The 21,928-nt window shown below is 44.1% G+C and overlaps 1 protein-coding gene across 4 annotated transcripts in view; it reads left to right on the forward strand.

Annotated features, from left to right (window-relative positions):
• The first annotated feature begins 16,118 nt into the window (after positions 1-16,118).
• Positions 16,119-21,928, forward strand: part of SLC39A8 (solute carrier family 39 member 8) — a 72,879-nt gene continuing 67,069 nt past the window's right edge. The window contains exons 1-2 of one of the 4 annotated variants that reach the window (XM_084901852.1): positions 16,119-16,262; positions 16,924-17,419. In XM_084901852.1, coding sequence (XP_084757978.1) covers positions 17,114-17,419 — 306 coding nt within the window. In that variant the 5' untranslated portion in view covers positions 16,119-16,262; positions 16,924-17,113. The other 3 variants (XM_084901851.1, XM_084901854.1, XM_084901853.1) reach the window with 3 other exon arrangements.

Consider the following 21,928-nt stretch of genomic DNA (forward strand, 5'->3'; position numbering starts at 1 on the left):
ACATGCCCAGTGTGGGGTGTGAAGGAAGCAGCCGATCAATGACTTGATCTCATTATTGATGTTTTTCTCTCCCTCTCCCTCTCCATTTCTCTCTGAAATCAATAAAATATATTAAAAAAATAAATAAAAGGAGTCTTGACTCTGAATTCTTTCTTAATCACGACTCAAGTACTGAGGTTGCTGAACCAAGGTCAGGTTTGACTTCACTGGTCTAACACCTGGTCCCATTCTCACCACCAGCACTTTGACCTTTGTAATTAGTCAGTACAAAGCTGAGAAGAATAGAGTTTAAAAGAATTATTTTTAAAGAAATATTTAAGGTATAGATTAAAGACCAATTAGTAACTATTTACCAAGAAACAAATCATCTTATTAATGTCACTGCTTATCAATATGGGTCATGTGCTATAAAAGAAAGAAACCAAGTAGCCTAGAACAACAAAACAAAAACTTTCTTGTCATTTTAAACCTTTAAGGACCTTCATATTATTTTTCTTTTATCATGTATTTTGGATAATAACTACTTGTTAGAAGAATCCAGGCCAAGAAAAGAAATGCTACCCCCCCCAAAAAAAAAAAAAACCACCCCCAAACAAAACCCATTTAAACAGCTGTTAAAGGGCTGCGAGTACAAGTACTCTGACTAGCAAGCACTTTTAGTTTTGCAATGACCAACTTCACCAGCTGATCAAACACCCATGGCCCTTTGTATGTTAGGAAGCTTCTTTGCTCACAGCCCACTCAGAGAGTCTTGTCTCTGTTTTTACTTCTCAAGTGCAGATCAGTTTGTTAGCAGAGGTCTTTTCCATGCTTATCAATCCTCATATCAACAGAAGTTTAAGAATTTGAAATGTATACTCCTCTTTATTGTTGGTCTTCATTCCAAATAAGTCAACATTTAAAACCAATTTACTTTTCTGTATTTTGGCTATCTTTGACTTAACGTCACTGCTAACATTTGAGAATATAAATTATATGTGAAGCGTTCTTTCTGGTTAAGGCAATGAGTTGATTTTCCAAATGTTCACACACTAGAATTTAAATGTCAGATAATAATTCAAGCAAAGGTTATATGACAAAAATAACATCTGTAAGGAGATGATGGCATTTAGCCAACTACATGTGAATCTGGATGATAGGGTGAAAACACTGTTATCTTCAGTGTAGGCTTCAATCAGATCTGCCCCATAGACCAAATTGTCCCAAATTATGTCTTCATACCAACTATAGATTAGAGTGTAGAGATATTATTTTTGTTGATGAAATTAGAGCTATGAACATTGAATACTATAATGTTAGCAGGAGCATAAATGAATTAAAAAAAAATAACAGGAATCTAAATATTCTCTAATTATATTAAAAGTTAGGCATCTCTGGGCCTAGCTGGTGTGGCTCTGTAGGTTGAGGGTTGTCCCATGCCCAGAGAGGTCACATGTTTAATTCCTGGTCAGGTTATATACCTGGGTTTCGGCTTGATCTCCAGTAGGGGTTGTGCAGGAGGTAACTGATGGATGCTTTTCTCTCTCCCTCTCCATTTCTCTTTCTCTCTAAAAATAAATAGAAAACATATTTTAAAATACATACATAAAAACCAGGCACCTCTATACCTACTCTACTAAAGGCTTTGGTATGATCTGGTCTCTGAGGGCACCCAACCCCAGTCTTTGGTGCTATAGCTACAGCAGAGCTCATGCACAGTGCATGCAGACACTAAGGCTATGCATACCTCTTCCTTGTCTGATCCAGTCATTTTGCTAATCTTACTCTTCAGCCTTGGCCAAGGTGGAGCATTAAGAACCTTTTTCAAGATAAAGCATAAAGCTTTATGTGCTTTAATTTTTTTTCTACATTATCTGGATGACAAATTTATTTTGGCTCCAAGTTTATTTCAAGATTTTTCTGAGGTCTTTAAATATTCAAATCCGCCGAGACCGGTTTGGCTCAATGGATAGAGCGTTGGCTTGGAGACTGAAAGGTCCTGGGTTGGATTCCGGTCAAGGGCATGTACCTTGGTTGCGGGCATATCCCCAGTGGGGGGTGTGCAAGAGGCAGCTGATCGATGACTCTCTCTCATCGATGTTTCTAACTCTCTATCTCTCTCCCTTCCTCTCTGTACAAAATCAATAAAATATATTAAAAAAAAAAAATTCAAATCCTAGCCAAAACCGGTTTGGCTCAGTGGACTGAATGGTCCCAGGTTCGATTCCCGTCAAAGGCATGTACCTTGGTTGCGGGCACATCTCCAGTAGGGGGTGTGCAAGAGGCAGCTGATGGATGATTCTCTCTTATCAATGTTTCTAACTCTCTATCCCTCTCTCTTCCTCTCTGTAAAAAAATCAATAAAGTATATTAAAAAAATTCAAATCCTAGAATTTGATCAAGAATAAAATAGGCAGTGATCTAATATAGAAGACTTGGGGTTATAAAGATAAAAAACTTGAATATAATATATAGATAAAAATCTTGAATATAATATTGGTAAAATTTGCTTTGAGTTGACTTTTAATAGATTTAGTAGGAAGAAACAACTTAGAGAAGTTACACTTATTTTGAGTAAATTATTTTATATTATTCTATTTTAGATTAAATTTTTAGTTTTATTTAGATGTTTTAATGTTTAGATAGTTATATTTTACATGAAAACTCTCTAGAGTAATTATTATTCCTATACAATATTTTAGATCAAAGCTTACACAGTGCTGGAATTTATTGTACCTCCTATTGTATTTTAATCATTTGGATTTTAAGGTTTCAGCCTGTCTTTTCCTTTACATGTGGGAAGGTACAGTTACAGTTGGAAAGCCTTGTGAAGCATAAAATTCTGGCCTTAGGGTATTTTTCCTTGCTAAATACTGTTTTCAGACTCAGTCCTTGTTTTTAATGTGAATCTGTAATCCACCCCATAGACAGGAGAAAGCAGGGTTCTTCCTCAAATTAAAGAAAATCACATTAAATCCAGAATGGGAAAGTTTCTCTATGCTCAACACTGGTTTTTCAATAAGAAGGTGTTTATTCTACTTAACTTTCTATAACATTTTTACCTCATTGTTGCTACTATTTAAAAATTAAGACTAAAAACTTAATTGTGAAATAATTTTTTCAAGTCTTAGAAAATATAAAAAATCAGGAAAAAAATGTTTACATTTCCAAATTCAGTTATGATCAGCATTGAAGATTTTGTTCACTCAATTCTTTTTCTCTAAGCACATTTCATACAAAAATGAATTCAAGCTCATTTAAAAAAATTAAGATTAGCCGAATCCGGTTTGGCTCAGTGGATAGAGCGTCAGCCTGCGGATTGAAGGGTCCTGGGTTTGATTCCGGTCAAGGGCATGTACATTGGTTGCATGCAAGAGGCAGCTGATTGATGACTCTCTCTCATCAATGTTTCTAACTCTCTATTCCTCTCCCTTTCTCTCTGTTTTTTTTTTTTAAATATATTTTATTGATTTTGTACAGAGAGGAAGGGAAAAAGATAGAGAGCTAGAAACATCGATGAGAGTCATCAACCAGCTGCCTCTTGCACACCCCCTACTGGGGATATGCCCGCAACCAAGGTACATGCCCTTGACCGGAATCCAACCCGGGACCTTTCAGTCCCCAAGCCGACGCTCTATCCATTGAGCCAAACCGGTCTCAGCTTCCTTTCTCTCTGTAAAAAATCAATAAAAATATATTTTTTTAAAATAAAAAAAAATTAAGATTATATCAGCAACACTTTCCTATGACATTTAAAATAATGAAAACTGTTTTGAAAGGACAACTGGAGTAGTAGGATGAGAGCTCAAATATATAATAACCCTAACATTAGTTTGAAAATAAAACAATGTGAAAATTACAGTTTGAAGATTCAATTCCATCTTAAAGATTAAAACTAATTGAAAAATGTGAAATGAAATAAACACTTAACATGTGAAACTCACTGAAATAGAAATTTTTAGGGGTGAAATAAGCAGGTTTGGGAAATTTTTAGAATTGGGGGTCCATGGGAAAAACATAGGGCTACAGAGTTACAAAAGGGTACATTTCCATAAGACAAGAGTGCAAGGAGCCAGCAGAAGTTACATTTTCTTAAGATAAGGGAACTGAGAGTAGCCAAAGGTCTATATTTACAAAATAAAGAAGGAGGGTCTCACATGTTCCATGTGAGGTTTGACCTTTGAGTTCAGGAGTTGCTATAGTGATCAAATCAAAGGAGAATGGTGGCCAATCAGAGGGGGTATCGAGGCACAAAAACTGCAGCCTTTATAAACCGGGGTGAAAGAAACTTGGTGGGACTCTTTCCCCCTCCCCACATGGGAGTCTGTACTTGATCTTCAATAAATTTCCGCTTTTGCTGTACCATCTTCCATCTGTGGTTTCATTCTTTGACTCCAAGGGATGAAGAATTCAGGGAAGCCATCCTGCCCAGGGGAACACTGCATGTTCCAGTCCAAAAATCCTGTCTCATCACATTATCAAAACCATACCATTTACTTCTCCCATCCTTTGTTCTTTCTCCATGCCTCAAGGTCACAAATGACAGATAATACTAAAAGATTGAAAAGGAATCCATATGTATTCAGTATTTTTCTGAATTAATTTCATTAGAGCAATTCTTCTTTTAGAAATCTAGGTGACAGTTATGGGACATTGGAATAAAGTATTTGCTTTCTTTTGCATATATTAACCTTGAAAAGACCCACGGTGTTTTTGTTTGCATAAGTAATTGGGCTTCTTTTAACATGAAAATTTTTTCATATAGAATTTAGCTCCCAAACTGCAATGAGAAATATATTTTCACTTACAAATGTCTTAAGTGATTTGAATTGAGAACTATGTTGTCGGATTCCCAGAAGACACTCTAGGCTCATCCGTTGTCCACAAGCTTGGAGAAATACACATCTACCAGATGAGGCATTTCTAGAAATTGTGCTTGGAACATGAAATATTCTGGACATTTGTGAATCTGTTATTTTCTTAGTGTCACCAGACTTTATGTCTAAGGAATATTTCCTCTATCACAAATACACGTTGAACTCTTCCCTACAGTTCTTAGGATATTAGGACATGTTATTTGGGGAAGTAAGTTTCCTGTGTATTCAAATAATTGTCCTTCCCTATAATAGTGTTAGAGGCAGAAATAGAATATTGAGGACTAGCTATAATTATGGGAAATATTAATCATGCTCTGTTAACAGTGACTTTTTTTCATATATATATATAAAGCACATATTATCCTGGCTGGGGACCTGAGAGCTCTCCTGGAAATTCAGCTCATCCTCCTCATCAGGGAGCTGCCTATTGTCATGGAAAGATTAACAATTTTATTTCTGAAATGAGAGATACCAGCTCTTTGCAAACCCCAGATTCCCAATGCCTGTAATTTGTAAACATTATACTGTACCTATTTTTATTCCTTTTTGCCTGCTTCCCCATGCTTGCATACCCATTTTTATTTTGCATACCCATTCTTATTCCTTCTGTCTACTTCCCCATGTAATCTTTGTCCTTGTACCACATATAAGCAACTGGTTTATGGGGGACAGTAGAGCAGATTTTTGTGGTGACCTGCTGCTCTCCCATACTGCTGGCATTATTGGAATCAATACTCATGTAAGATTCAATTAAGATTCTGCTAAATTGGCTTAAGTAGTGACAGGCAGCCTGGACCCCTTGGTTGTCTGGTTCCCATATTTACCTGCTTTTATATTATTTTTGTGTAAGTCATATTTTACTTCAAGTACATTTATCTACATTAAGCTCTTTCCATTAGAACGGATCATATTTATGCGTAAAGGCGCAGGTACTAACGTTTGTTTTTTCAGGTATGTGCCAAGAATAATTTTCGTCCTCCTGAGACATACCCAACACAGGCATCCAAACAAAGAAATCTACACTAATAAAAGAAAAATGCTAATGGACTGTACCTTTGCTACGCCCACAGCCAATCAGAGTGAGTATGCAAATTAACCCAACAAAGATGGCAGTTAATTTGCATACGCAGGCACTGATTGGCCTGGGTCCCAGGAACATCCTCCAGTCCCAGGATGCTCCTAGCCTGTAGGCCTGTAGTCCCTGAGCAGCAAGGGTCCTAGAATGCCCCCTGGCCACTCGGAGCCTATGAGTGCAGGCTCCAAGCGGCTGGGGGCGGGCCAGGAACATCGTGGGGACCTTCCCACCCCACCTGCAGATAGTTGGGAATGCTCCAGCACCAAGCGGTGGTTTGGGTCCAACCCCAGCCTAGGGTCTCAGGCCAGCCGTGGCACCCACATCCACAAAGAGATCCCCTCCCAGCCCAGCCTGGGGTCTCAGCCACTGAGTCACACCAGCCAGGCAGATGTGGAGGAATCTTAAATGTTTCTTTATATATATATATTATTGATGTTTTACAGAGAGGAAGGGGAAGGGATAGAGAGCTAGAAACATCTATGAGAGAGAAATATCAATCAGCTGCCGTCTGCACAGTCTCCACTGGGGATGTGCCTCCAACCAAGGTACATGGCCTTCACTGGAATCAAACCTGGGACCTTTGAGTCTGCAGGCCATTGCTTCATCCACTGAGCCAAACCAGTTAGGACTGTCCAATATGTTAAAGAAAAAACCCTATATAATAAAGAGGGAATATGCAGGGGAGGGCATTAGGGGGTGACTGGGCTGTCAGGGGAGGGCATTTGGGGATGATCAGGTGGTCAGGAGAGCAGTTAGGCATCAATCAGGCTGCCAGGGGAGTAGTTAGGGGCGATCAGGCAGGCAGGTGAGCAGGTGGGAGCCAGCAGTCCAGGATTGTAAGTGGGATGTCCGACCACCTGAGGGAGGGAGAGAGGAGTGAAGACTGAAGACAACATAGAAGGAAGAGGGAAGAAACGTGGACAGCAAGGCAGCTGCTAGAAGGAAAGTGCAGGTGGGGCAGGGGCGGGGCAGGGCGGGGCAGGGCAGGGCAGGGCGGGCAGCAGCCACTTGCAGGAATCTTCCTGCAACAGGCTCCTAGTAGAACTATAAAATGTTACAGTTTCTACAAAATTACAAATCCTATCGAAATTTTAAAAGGAAGAAGAAGAAGAAAGAAAAGAGCATTTTCTAAAGTTGCCTATCGGGACTACATTTGGCCCAACAGAGAAGTCAGTTTCTGGTCCAGAAAAGGTTACCTCACCTTTGATGTTCTGTGTGCCCCACAGACAAGTCCTGTCACAGTGCATAAACCACGCTCAAAATCTCAAGATCTGGTTTGACTAGTTTGAAGTGTTAGTTTTCCTCGGCTTGGCAGTTATGAAATACTTTAATTTGTGTTGTCTCTTTGACCTCTCATAACAACCCCATGAGATACACGGAAAAGCTAAGGGATTGAAACTACAAAGATGACAAAACTGTTTACATGGCTTCAGTTAAAAGGAGAACTCCAGTCTTCTGACGCCCATCCCATTGTTCTTTCCCCAGAGCTGTGCTGCCCGGAGACAGGGGTTGGAGGAGTCAGTCTAAGGTGCATTCCTGAGAGACCTGGCAGCTCTTTCAAACAGGGCTTCCTTACTTCCCAGGAGTCCCAGGCGAATGCCTCCTCTCATTGCAGGGAGAGAGAGTACTTCTGCCTCAGGAATTTGGTGTGCATGAGAAGGACTAGACATGAAGCTGGTCAAGAGAATTCACATGGAGATTTAAACTCCTCATCCTGCAGGCACTGAGGAGAAAACACTTGCTCTGTTTTGCTTTTTAACTGTTCATAATGAAAAAACTAAAAACAGGAAGGAAAGGCAAGGGAAGCGAGGTGGGTCCCAGGTACTGAGGAGTTGAGAACCCTGAAAGGAACTTCTTGTCATATTTTCATTCCACTCATTTGTCTAAGGCCAAGCTTTGTGCTAAGCTCTTACCTTGAAAACAAAATTCTTTATTGCTCTCACATTTTTCCAACTGGTCAATTTCACTCAAGCACTGGGACTCTGACCCTCAGGTGTTGGGACAGTTGAGATATGGCAAGTAAGCTTTAGAATAGAAGTGTTTATGCCGGTTGCCCCGCTTAGCCCCATTGGCCATCAAAGACTCTGGTTAGTCAAGATTCAACAGAGTGAGAGGAGTTAGGTGCCTTTTAGGGCTATTTTAAGAAACCTGTGCTATTTTTGTTAGCTTTATGATACAGATCACGCCAGACACACTGGGTTCTCATCACTGAGCACATGAAGACACACAGACTGGTTCTAGACTTCTACACTTTGATAAGTTTTTATTCCTTTAATCATAACCTTTTGAAACATTAAAATGCCAAATAAATGTGTATAGAAAAACACACATTTCCTTAGGAGGAAAACAATGTGAATAGCTTGGTGCATATTTCTCCATTAAAATGTGTTAATGTTAAGTGCATGCATATGGGTGCATACACGTTGTTTATGTCGTCTTACAACATGTTCTGCTGTTTCTTTTTTTTTTTTTTTTTCCATTCATTTATTTAACATCTTTCCATGGTAGACATCTACATTTTACAAAAATTCTAAGAATATGTTAAGAAATGTATGGGATTAGGAAGCGCAGAAACCATGGTGAGGTCGTGCTGCATGTGCTGAGCTGAATGGGAGCAAAAGACCTGGGGATATGGGCGCATTAGAAAAGCGCAAACGGGAAAGGAGGAACAAACCCTCAGTAGAACATGGGCTAATGTAGTTTCCAGTTTGATTTACTCAATCCAATTAAAGTCACACACCATTATTCTCAAAACAATGACCAGGTATTGTTTTTGCGGTATAATGGAAAAGAGGCAGATCCAGGCCTACGTTCCAGTCTAAATGTGTACTCTACTGTGTACGTCACTACACTCCCCTGAGCTTTCCTTTCCTTGCTCAAAATTGACTGGATTAGACTCGATGGTATCATGCCTGCTTTAATTTCCTGGAAAACAACCTCAAGAATGTTGTCAGGCATAAAGTAATCTTTGTCCCAGGGCATTCTCGGTTGTTCTTGTCATTGCTCAATGGCTGCTCACGAGGCTGATTACACAGGTCACATTACCCTACCGTTTTAGCTTATAATACTGCCCTTCTGTTTTCCAGGTTATAAAGAATTTCCACACACCTTATCACATCTGATTTTCAGTTTTCCAGTGATGTCGATTGAGCAGATATTACTTTAATCCCCATTGTGTAGATTAGGGATTAAGTACAGTGTGGACTTGCCCAAATGTGACTCCTTCCAACATCATCTGCCGCGATGATGGCTGAATAGACATATATGATTTGGATAGAGTCACCACCTTGCTCTTGAGAGTTTTATGTGTGGCATGTTTGTAATAATAAGGAATGAATGTTAGTTGGTATTTGTAATACAGGAAAAAGGAGGTTTATAAATTCACCAAGGAGATTTTTACTGCAGGTGAACATAAAGAATCTTCTGGAACATCACTAGATAAAGGTGTTTTTGACCCAGTGAAACTGTTAGGGGCAGAAATAGAATACTGGGGACCAGCTACAATGATAAGAAATAGTAATCATGCTCTGCTGTGATGGTTCTGTCCTGATTAGAGAAAGCACATTCTAACCTGGCTGGGAGTTGTCCGCCCTGGGACATGGGAGCTAACATCGGAATGCGGTCCATCCTCCTTTCCCAAGAACTGCCTATCATTATGGAAAGATTGACAACTTCGAGGCTGAAGCAATCTAGTCCTGGAGGCACCTGCACTTTACAACCCCCAACCCCTATTGCCTGTAGCTATCATACCTTAAGGATACCTTGCCTACTTTCCCCCGCTTGTAATTCCTACTTTCCCACAGAATCTTTGCTCTTCTACCCAATATAAGCAGCTGGCTTATGGGGAGAGGCAGAGCAGATTTTTGTGGGTGACGTGCTGCTGCCTCATACTGTCGGCATTATTGGAATAAACGCTCATATTTGATTCAACCCTGTCTCTGCTTAATTGGCTCAAGTAGTGACAGGCAGCCCAGACCCCTTGGTTGTCCAGTCACAGAACTTGGAGGTTGTTTTTCATTCTGTCAGATTCTGCTTACCTGCCCCAGACTCTCCAGTTTCAAAGACCCTGTTGTAGTTCTCACTCTTTCAGGTCTCCCAGGATTTTTTATTTTTATTTTTATTTCTTCATCCTAGAATGTGCTTCCACTCCCCCCTCTCTCTGTCAAACTCCTACTTATCCTTCAAGCTCAGGGGCTCCCTGCTCTGTCAGTTAATTTCTCAGCATCCTCTGCAGACATAGGTGCTCCTAATCTCTCTCACTGCAACCTTTAAAATCTTCATTATAGCAGCCATCCCACTTCTAACCTCAACTACAAGCTTCTTGATGGTAAAATGAAATCCATCTTCTCACATGAGTATTCCCTAATAGCATGGTTTGTGACCCAAAAGTTAAAAATAGGTTGAAATTTTAGCAAAATTTTATTTTTAATTTTCATGTAATTTGTTGCCAGAACTTCCTCTTTTATTAAAACTCAATGTCTTAGTATTTAAAAAAAAAAAATTAAAGCAATTAAACACTTACGGAAGAGATGCACAGAACAATGACCTTTCCTTTGAACTGTTTGAGTGTGAGTTGTTGCTCTGATGCCCCATTATCTTAGAATATTTTAATATGTATCCCTTCGTTCTTTGATCACTTTCTTGCTTTCAGGCACAAGAGTCTCTGGCTTCATCTTGTTCTTTGTCTGCCCAGACCTGGGATCAACCCTTTCTTTAAGGAGCTCTGGTTCTTAGTTGAGAATAGTTTTTGGAAGCCAAACTTAGGGCCCTTCGTATGCTCATTGTCGTTAGGGTCTCGCTGTTCCAGCCCCTCCCAGTGAACAGTGCTGGGGTTATTTATGGCTGTATCTATTTTTACCAGTATATATACAGAAAACCACGAGCTTACACGGATATCACCAATTCCAACCTGACACCATGAGTTCATTCTAGTTTTCTAGTTTGTTTCTAGTTTTCTCCCTCTCCATGTTTGCGATAACTTCCCCAGATGGTGAGAAAACTGACTACTATTATCTAGAATATGTTTACGTATTTAATTAATTCCCATGTGTAAAGCACATCTTCTAGTTTGATCTCATCTCCTTCTGCCTTGATTCCCCCTTTCTCTTCCTTGGCTGCTGATACTCAATTTTTTTCTGCACCCAGATTTCAATATGTGGGAAGGTTCCCACTTGCATAAGGCCCGTCTCACACACCAGCTGGGTGTTCTCCAGTTGAACTCGGTTCTGAAACTGCCCATAAGGAGGTAGGTAGCATCAGACCCCAGTTTAAGGGTTCCGTCCCACAAGAAAGGCTGCCTCTCCCTTCAAACACCAGTCACAAGGTCCAGGTTGTCACTTATGCTTCTGACTGGTTGATTATAGATGGGAGATTCCAATGATGCACAGAACCAAGAGAAACCCTTTACTTATACTAGATCTCTGGATTATTATAGAAGGATGTGACTGAGGAACAGCCAGATGGAGGAGGTGCCCAGGACAAGGAATGGGGAAAGGGCATGGAGTTCCATGGTTCCTCTGACTGCTCTCCGTGAATCTCCTTTGGGTTTTCATGGAGGCTTCGTTACATGGGCGTGGCTGGTTGAAACATTGCGGCTGGCGGGTTAGTTAACCTCCAGCCCCTCTTTTGTTCCCCAGGCCAGGCTGGAGGGCTGGGGGTGGGAGAATGGGACTGACATTTCTAACCCTCTAATTGCCTGGTTGATTTTCCAGCTCCCATCCTCTGATCTGTTGTGGGGAGCTGCCCTGAATGCAGGGGTCCTATATGCCTGAATGCAGGCATGGGTGTAGGACACAGCTCTCCATGTGTCCCCCTTTCCAATAACCTAAGTGGAAAATTACTACTACCCCTAGGAATGCTGCTACCTGCAGATGTCTTTGCGTTAGGGTAAAACAATTGATAGGAGCCTGCTGACACAGAAGGAGCTGCGAGTTGTAAAAGGTCAGATGGTTGTAAAAGGTCAGGTGCTGAAGGAACTTATCTGTACAGGAACTCATCATGTTAGCAGAAACGGCCACCTGCACGATTGCCTGAAATAAATATTTCCTCCTTCAGAATTGTATTTAAAGGTTGGAAAAATAAAATTCGGGGTGGCAGACCTCGGGTCTGAGCCCTCCCGACCCCATCTGTTCTTGTCTGTTTTTTTCTTATCCTCACCCCCTCATTCAGGTACTGTTCCTTGCTGGCAGGTTCCAGCAATCTGTCCTCTTTAAAGGTCACCTCATTAACATGACAAGAGACACCTTTTAACTCTTTCACTTAGGAAAATCCAAGGGCATTAGTATGTGCCTGCAACTGCATGAAGACCTAATGTCTATTTCCTATTTAAATCTCTCTATCACACCCTCCTCCTGGACAGATGCCCTCCTCCCTGTACCAGTCACTATGGTGCACACTGACCAGACCTGGCACCTCAGCAGGGTCTTCCTCCTCACCCTGGTCTGTTCTGTACAGAGTCACACCAGGCTGTCTCTCCTCACTCTGGACCCATGGATGCCCTCCAGCCTTCGCTCCACATCAAGGCTTTGCTTTGCAGGGACTCCTCTTCCTCCAGCTTGTGCTCCTACCAACCAGGGGGGAAAGTGTGCTCCCCTTGTCACAGGTGGGTGCTGACATTCTGTGCTGGGGTGCATGCACGCAGTCTTACTCATTAGGAATGTAGGGGTGATTTTCCATGTTCCCTCCCACAATCTGGACACCTTTGTCACCCTGCTTGGCCTATTGCTGCCCAGACTAAGTTTCCCTCTTACCTGGATGCCCTTCTTCCCTGGTTCAGAATCATTGGACCCCTCTGGTGCCCTCTGCACAGGTATATGTTGTGCTATTCCTTACATAAGGGCTTTAGGACTGGAAGGGAGAAACAGGAAAGGAAGGAGAAGAAGGTCAGGGACATGCCTTACCTTCTCATAGATTTACTTATGAGTCTTTCCACAGGAATTGGATGCATGGGAAAGTTTAAGAGGCCAATTTGCTTCATATTTACAATAGTAACAAAAGATTTGGACTGAGAAACGTCGGAAGCTATTAGAAAAAGTAACATTTGAGATTAAATGCCCTTTCTATTTGAGGAGATAGAAAAAGAGGGCCAGGCAGTCAGTCAGGGACAAGGACCAGTTAGTCAGGGGCACAGACCAAGGGGAGGGGGGCAGAGGAGAAGGGAAGCAGAGCTTTGCAGATGTGGAGAAAAACAGGACCTAGAACTAGACCCAGCTAGGTGGGCCTGAGCTTTGAAATAATTGGATATTGCCAGAATGCTTTGAAGGGACCATTCAGAAGCTAGCAGGGTATATGAATATCCTATATCCGTGATCGGCAAATTGCAGCTTGCGAGCCACATGCGGCTCTTTGGCCCCTTGAGTGTGGCTCTTCCACAAAATACATGGCTTGGGCGAATCTATTGAATATTTTGAAGAAGTGGTATTAGAAGAAGTTTAAGTTTAAGAAACTTGGCTCTCAAAAGAAATTTCAATTGTTGTACTGTTGATATTTGGCTCTGTAGACTAATGAGCTTGCGGACCACTGTCCTATACAATAAAGAGGTAATATGCAAATTGACACTCATACCTTTCACACACGATGGCCCCTGTATGTGGTCAAAGATGGCTGTCAGGAGAGGGCAGTTGGGGGTGACCGAGATGGCAGGGGAGTGGTTAGGAGGTGATCAGGCTGGCAGGCAGAAGCAGTTAACGTTACCCAGGCAGGCAGGTAGGCAGGCAGGCGAGCAGTTGGGAGCCAGCAGTCCTGGATTGTGAGAGGAATGTCCGACTGCTGGTATATGCCCAATCCTGGATGGGGCCTAAATCATAGTCTGACATCCCTTGAGGGGTCCCAGATTGGAGAGATTGCAGGCTGGGCTGAGGGATGCACCCTTCTCTTCTCCCCCCTGCCCCCCCCCCCCCGCCCCCAAGTGCATAAATTTCGTGTACCAGGCCTCTATTCCCTAAATCAGTGGTTCTCAACCTTTCTAATGTCTGACACTTTAATACAGTTCCTCACATTGTGGTGACCTCCAACCATAAAACTATTTTTGTTGCTACTTCATAACTGTAATTTGTTACTGTTATGAATCATAATGTAAATATCTGTGTTTTCCGATGGTCTTAGGCTCTACAGCAGCAGTTCTCAACCTGTGGGTGGTGACCCACAGGTTGAGAACCACTAGTAGGGTTGCCTAAGGCCATCGGAAAACACAGATATTTACATTACGTAAATACCCCAGATTAAGTTTTGCCCTCAAAGATGGTGGCACCCACAGCTAATAAGGAGGGAATATGCTAACTAACTGCCCGGCCCTCAAGGATGGCGGTGCCCAAGACCACAAGATGGTGGTGCCCAGTCCCCTCAGCCCTGTCGGGGCGGCAGGCGCATGGCAAGGCCGCCCCCCCCCCCCCTCACTCGTGCCTGCCTCTGGAGTCCCCTTCCCCCTCAGCCCCCCAGCTGCATAGGGCCAGCCCAAGTAAGCCTCGGATGGTGGCTGCCCAGCCGCCCATGGCCACCTGAGGTTCAGGTAAACAGGGCCAGCCGAGGCTTGCACTGCAGACAGTGGCAGCAACAGAGGTGTGATGGGGCCTACCTTCCCCCGATCGCCAGGTCGCCTCCTGCCCCCGAGGGCTCCCAGACTGTGAGTGGGGGCAGGCCAGGCTAAGGGACACCCCCCTCCCCCCCATGCATGAATTTTCATGCCTTGGGTCTTTAGTAAGTACATAAACATCAAACCTTTCTCACTGAGAAGCAGATAAAAAATACTGTATATTCAGTCATTATCTAATTTCATTTCTTTTGTTCATGCTTCACAAATCCTCTTTTGGATGCTTCTGATTCCACACAACAGGGACTGAACGGTGCATTTTCTCTGGTCAAAGCCCTCACTGCCCTTGTTATTGTTTTGAGTTTGTGATTTCTCTGTGCTCATGGCGAAACTGAACATTCTCTGAGGGCTCTGCCTCCAGCATCATGTTGCCGAAGAAGTTCTGAAGAAGTTCTGCCTTTACAAGTTCGCTCAGCAAACATCTGATTTTTCTGGATTCATTCCTGAAAACAAAAATTTGAAATTCTGATTAAAGAAAGAAAAGGAGATTTTATTATTGAAGGATGTCTCAGATTTCTTAATATGCTACTTGTGCTTTGAGCATAGGTAAGCAAGCAATACAATGCACCACTTTCCATTTAAAAAATTATTTGAAAAATCATCTTTATTATTATTTTCCAGTTACAGTTTACATTCAATATTATTTTGTATCAGTTTTAGGTGTACAGCATAGTGGTTAGACAATTATATACTGTACAAAGTGGTCCCCCCAATATTTCAAGTACACACCTGTCACTTATTTATTACAATATTTCCAATAACACTCTTGTAGAGTCCTATCAGCTGTGTAATTTAAGAGCTTAATGGTGACACAACTTACTTCTGGCCCTTGAGTGAAACAATTGCCCTTTTTGCACCAGTGGAATCCTGTAAATTAACAAGTATACAGGTTTTATCACTGGAAAGGACACATCATCAAGATCATTTTGCTGTTCTCCCTCGGGGACAGGAATCCTTCTACCTCATGCCCCTGGGTTTGAATCACCGCCAGTCTTGGGAAATCACTACTTTTCAAAGCAGTTGTGAGGGACACTGCAGAAACTATCCTCTTGCTACTTTGCTCTCTTACGGCTGCCTTCTGCTTTCTGTAGACCCTCTCCATATGACAGCCCTTCAGTTATGTCCACCTATCCACATCCTTCTCGGATCTTCTCTCCCTGTCTCTTCCTTCCAGAGTTATACTTAAATTCTCCTAGGAGATGAGATTCTTTCTCCTGCCCCATCTCCTTGCCCTTGTCTGGATTTAATATCTTTTTTTTTTTTTATGTGCTGTTTTAGAAGGCTGTGAATTTCACCCATGAAAGGCGAGAAACACTTTGAATTCTTCTTGTTCTTACATCATGGTTTCACTTTATCTCTGGACAATTATATCCACCAGACACAACCTTTGTCCCCAAGCGCCGCATGCACTTGGCACACACTTGCTGACCTCCTGCGTAAGTCAGCTTTTCTTGAACCCTCATCTGAACAAACATGTATTTTAATCTGCGGATATCCCGTGCGGCGTCAGGAAGGGCCGGCTTGGGCAGTGCTGGCTCAGGGAGTTCGCCACCACGCTCCAGATTTCGCTTCCTCCTTCTCCTCCGGGTTTTAGAAGTGAGACAAAAAAGTTAATTCCTGCGAGCGCTGAGACAATGCAAGGGGCTCCAGACTCTATTCCAGGAAGCTGGTCTCAAGGTAAAACAAAGAGACCGCGGAGAGCAGAAGGCAAGCCAGGGGACACCGACGCGGAGGTGTCATTAAGGTAACCTCGGGCGGGGAGAGGATAATAGGGGTGAGAGCTGGGCTGAGGCTGGGGACCCGCAAAACCAGAGGCCGGACCGGGGGCGCGGCGCCCTCCCGCGGCTGCGCGCGGGAGTGCGCCCCGGGGGGAGTGTGCCACCACGTGCTGCAGAGGCGGGGACAGGGCCATCCGCCTCTTATCTGAAAGGGGGTGCGGGGCGCGACGGCAGCCAACAGGCGGACAGGCCAGGCGAGAGGTTAGCAGGTTAAGCCAGTCCTTCCGACTAGCTTGCCAAGGGCAGAGAACTGGGAGAGGGAGGGTCCCGCGGAGACGCTCAAACCCCCGGGAAGCCCGAAAGGGACCGCACGTCCCATCCCTTTGGAGTGTGCTCTCGGGGATTCGGGCCGAAAGCCAGGAAGAGGAGGTGGGGTTCCACGGAGCATGGGGTTTGAGGGCTCCCTAAGAGCCGTCGGTGGCGTGGGCTGGCTCTCCGGGAGGAGCCTGCGCCACCGCCGCACTGTAAGCAAACCCCGGGGCGTCTGCAAACCTGGCTCCGGGGCAGCTGGCCCCGTGCCCGGCGGCCGGGCGTCCGAGGGCTCCAGCCGCGCAGTCCTCCCGGGGCCCGGCCGGCTGGTGGCCGGTGGCCTTTATCTCTGTCCCCCCTTTGTCCTCTTTATCTCAGGCTCCCCAGGAGGCCCGGGGCCCGCGCTGCCTATCGCTCCCCGCCCCCCGATCGCCGCACCGCCTCTTCAATGCCCCGCCGGCCGCCGGCTGCTCTTCTCCCGAAGGCGGCGGAGGACGCGGGGCGCCCCGTGCCACCACCGCGGACCCCGATCGCCGCCGACGCCTGACCCGCGCGCCCTTGGGCACCGATGCCGCCGGCGCGCCCCGCGAGCCCCCGCGCGCCCCCGCCCGCCCCGGGTCTGCGCGGAGCCGCGCCGTCCAGGACGGCCCCGGGCCGGGCGGCGGCCGGGCTGCTGCTCCCGCTGCTGCTGCTGGCGGCCGCGGGCCTCGGAGGGGCGGCGGCGGGGCCCGGGCTCGCCTTCAGCGAGGATGTGCTGCGCGTGTTCGGCGCCAACGGGAGCCTGTCGGCGGCGCAGCTCGGGCGGCTGCTGCAGCGCCTGGGAGCCGGCCCCGCCGAGGGCGCCCTGCAGTCCGCGCCGCTGCACTTCAACCAGGTAGGGCGCCCCGTGCGGCCCCGGGCCCGGCTCCCCGGCCGCTGCTGCTGGAAAGTGCGGGGGACGAGCTGCGGGACCTGTTTCAAGCGGGAAGCGGCGACTGGGGAGACTTGATTCCCACCAGACTAGGCTCCCCAGCCAGGGGTCAAGGGCTCGCGGGAGGGAGGGAGGGAGCCAGAAATTGCAGCCCATGAGCTGAATAATCAATCAGCTTGTGAATATAAGATTTGATAGAAAAGTTTATAAAAGTAGTTTAAGGCGGGAAGCAACTTAACAGATGCTCTTTCTTTCTTTTTCCCCTTCCTTCCTTCCTTCCTTCCTTCCTTCCTTCCTTCCTTCCTTCCTTCCTTCCTTCCTTCCTTCCTTCCTTCCTTCCTTCCTTCCTTCCTTCTTCCTTTCTTTTTCTTTTTTTTTAAAGCACAGAAACCGCGTACTTAAATCCTCCCAGCAAAAACAGGGGCTCGCATGCTGTCTGTCCTCAACAGTTGCTTGGCAGGTAACCGCTGCCAACGAGATATAATGCAGTTCTGCTTTTTCTGTGTCGGTTTACACGAGGCATTTAGTTTCCCCGAGGAGACTAACTGTACAGAGAGCAACGAAGATGATAGCTGTTAACCCATTTCAACACGGCGATAGTATGGATTGTTATTTACAGAACACAGGTTCTGTGATTAGTTCTTAAAACGGTGAAGTAAACACTGTGGTTTCTGCATCCTCCCCACTTTTTAAAAGTGTTAACTCAGTGCCTTGATTTTTTTTTTTTTTCCTTCTCCTGCTCTTGTTCCTGGGAGAATGGATGAGGAACAGTAGGATGCCTCCTTTTCCATATTACTTGTCACTTCTGGCTCCTGTGTGCGCTACAAAAACGGTTTATGGCTCAGGACGTCTGGGGCATGCTGCACACTGTACTCCACTCTTGGAAATGTAACAGTTCCTAATGTACCTGACCTTAGGTCACCGTTAGGGAAACTTTAATCCGAGGAGCTCCTTGCTGAGAACATTGTAGATAGGAAGACGTTCCTTTTTTGTTGGGAACACCTTGCCCCAATGAAAACACACGCTGCCCAAGAAGAACCTGTGATGCCATGTGTGTCGGAGGGAGGCTGACCTCCCTTTGAACCTAAGGGTTTTGTGGTTCACTTTATGCATGTTCCCCAAAAATCTAGTTCTGGCTCCGGCCTGGCTTAATTAAACATTTGCTTTCTTGGCTAAGACACATGTTAGCAACACTGAAATTCCCACGTGTTATGTTAATATTTGGAAAAGAAAACAAAGCAAGTAGCTTCCTAATTATTTTCCGCCTCGTTGTAGTCTCTTCAAGTAGGGGAGACAACTGAGCTGACGAAAGGGGTTCTAGGTAGCGGTGGGAGGGGTCATGTGCTCGGAAGGAAAGAAGCTGGGGGGACTTGCAGCTGCCTATCTGTAGCCCACACATTGTTGTGACTTACATTGTCTTCTTTATCTCACAGTGTGTGGAGGTGTTGACGAATTTTAAAGAGACAAAAGACCTCTTGGCAAAGACTGGAAAATATGTCTAAATAATTTTAAAAAATTATTTAAGTTTACTAATAGTATGATTTCCAGTTTGTGAGTGAGTAGGGCACCTCAATAGATTAGTTATATGCATGCTGACACCTTGTTTCTCATTCTCACATTTGCACCTTTACTGTCATTATGGCCTCTGTGGGGGCGCCTACAAGGAACAGGAAGAAGCCTATAATTTGGAAACAAAGAGAAGCCAAAGGAAATTTATCACTTACTCAGGCCTGACAAATAACAATGTGAAGTTCTAAAGAGTCCTGATGAAAACAACCATCATCAAACAAAACGCTGACAAATGAAATAGATTCCAGAAGAATCTATTAGTTTGTTCACATTCGTATTTGTTCCAGCAGGAAACCATCCAATTTGGAGCAAAATTTTGACTCATTAGTACCTGCATACCCGAAAGAATGCAGCTGGAGTCTCCTCACCTGTAACAACGTAGGATAGATAACGTATGGGCCTATGGTGAGAAGCTTGAGAAAAGCTTGAAAAAATAGAATTTATTTCTATGGTCAGGGATTTATTGACTCTTCTATGGGATCTGTTCACAAATGACCTTGTTCCTTCCGATGAGGGCTGTGATATTTCTTAGGTGAGCTTAACTCAGATTATAGACCTTCATACTCTGGAGATTTGTTAGACAATTTGGAAGGTTTTCTATTTTTTTTTTTTTTTTTTTTTCAGTATTCCTAAGTACTATTAAAGTGACTTGTTGCTTTGGGAGATCAAAGTGATTTAATTTCAAACTGGTGACAATAGAACTATTGAGGTTATTGTTTTGCTTCATGGCCACTGAGGGTCCAAAGATCAGGTAGAAGTGAGGGCCCCAACAGTGAGAGGAGGTAGCTTAGTTCAGTGGGAGGGGATGGGGCATAAATCAACCAAGTCAGGGATTTCCTAGGATACACAGAGAAGCCCCAACTGAATTCGTTCTTTGGGTGATGAATTTAGGGGGTTAAAGTCGCCTCAGGGCTTGTTTATGCACATGTTCCTCTCTCACTTTCCAACTGTTCTTTTCTCTTCATTTCCTTTTCCAAACACCTTACCCCCAAGTTCTTGCTATAGACACTGATTAAATAGACTGATAAAAGCCAAGATCCTCATTCTCCAAATTTTCACACTAAACTGATTTTAATAAACCAGTCTCTCAGGGAGGGTTACTGGGGTGCTGGAGAAGTGGGACTGGGTGTGGTAGGTTGGCCTGTGAGGCAAACCGTTTCACATCCTCACTCAACCTCATCCCTTGCTTCTCTCTCTCTTAACTCTGTTTTCTTTTGATACATAATTTACAGTGTATCTCCTGCATCTTTCCCTCCTTTTGACATTCCTGTCACCTGCTAGTCTGAACATTGTAAAAACTTCTTTCAATTCTCATTCCATCCTTCTAAGGCAATTCTTGGTGTACACCTATCTTCTTTCATCTTGAGCCTGGCATTCAAGGCCCTGCACCTCAAGGTTGACCCTGAAAAGTCTACCTGTCTCTCCAGACCTATTCCTCCCTAAAAAACTATGCACTTTTCTGTGAATTCACCTTATATTTTGTTCAACCACTTTCTAGCTTATGCTCTTCCTTATACCCTTTCTGTTTCCAGGGTATTAAAACCTTCCCAGGGTTTGACAGCCAGCACTGATATGCTGCTTTGTCTCTCTTTTTGAATAACTGAAATGTTTTTTATTATGGTAATGACACTTAACCAGTCATGTGTTCAACAGATATTTTGAATGACTACTGTACTCTAATTAGAATGGTCATTTTAAGGTACAAATCTGATCATATCACTCATCTTAATAAGACAATTACATTCCTTCAAGATAAACTTCAAACACTTTAATGTGGCTTAAGCCCTGGTATGATCTAGTCCCTTTATGTTTCTCAAGCCTTATCCTTTGCCAGTACTGCAGTCTTAGTGGACTGCCTATAGCTCCTGGTTTCCCATATACGTCTGCTTCTGCTTCAGGTATTGGTTTGTACATGACTTTTTCTGAGAGGCCTTTCTCGGTCTACTCAAGGGTTCAGTTGCAATTATATCATAAATAGAGGCTTGATGCACAAAATTGTGCAATTTCCCCCTTTCCCCTTCCCCCCCTGCTGCCAGCACTGGCTTCCCTCCAGCCTTGGCTTCATCCTGAAGGACTTCCAGCCTAATCAGCATATTACCATGTTACTATTATAGATATTGATAGATTAAATAGAGAAGGTAGACCGGAGACTGGGATGGCAGGACACACACAGGCTTTATTGGAGGGAAGGGTACACCGACCGGCTGCTTCCAGGGAGAGGAGCGGAGAGAGCTAGCCAGGGGAGTGCAAGCACCTTTAAGGATAGGGGGCGGAGCTTAGGGCACTCAGCACACACTGATTGATTAGGGACCTAGGGACTTAGGAATGGGGGTGGGGGGAGGGGGAAAGGGCTTAGGGTATTTGGCAGGTGATGATTGGTGGTTCAGAGCTCAGGAATGTCTGGCCGCAGGTTGGATTTATGTTTGTCCATCAACTGAAGTAAGGGAGGATCTATCAGATATGTAAATAATTTAGTAAGTATTATAATATTCTGTTTATATGACAACACCCTTCCAACTTCCTTACCACCCACAGTTTTAAACAAATCCAATGGAATGACCTAACTTTTCTGACTAGAGGTTAGTGTAATACTTGGTACATAACATGTATTCATTATGTACTTTTTGAATGAACACGTGAAGATTGCTTAATATGAGTAAGATTATTTGGGCCCTCACATGACTTGACAGTTCACTGGGGGAGGTATGCTGCATGCACACTTAACTGTAATGCATGATGGGATGATATGTCTAATTTAAGAATTACAAAAGAAAGTGGAATGGGATCAGACTTGTGTTTTCAGAAGATTCATTTGCATGAGCGAGTGGAAAGTGCTGGAGGGGGTCAGGATGGGAGCTAAGGAGGGAATGGCAGTGGTTTACCTGAGATGCAATGATTGTTTGA

This window comes from Pipistrellus hanaki, assembly GCF_964339955.1.
Source record: "Pipistrellus hanaki genome assembly, chromosome: 1".
Classification (NCBI taxonomy): domain Eukaryota; kingdom Metazoa; phylum Chordata; class Mammalia; order Chiroptera; family Vespertilionidae; genus Pipistrellus; species Pipistrellus hanaki.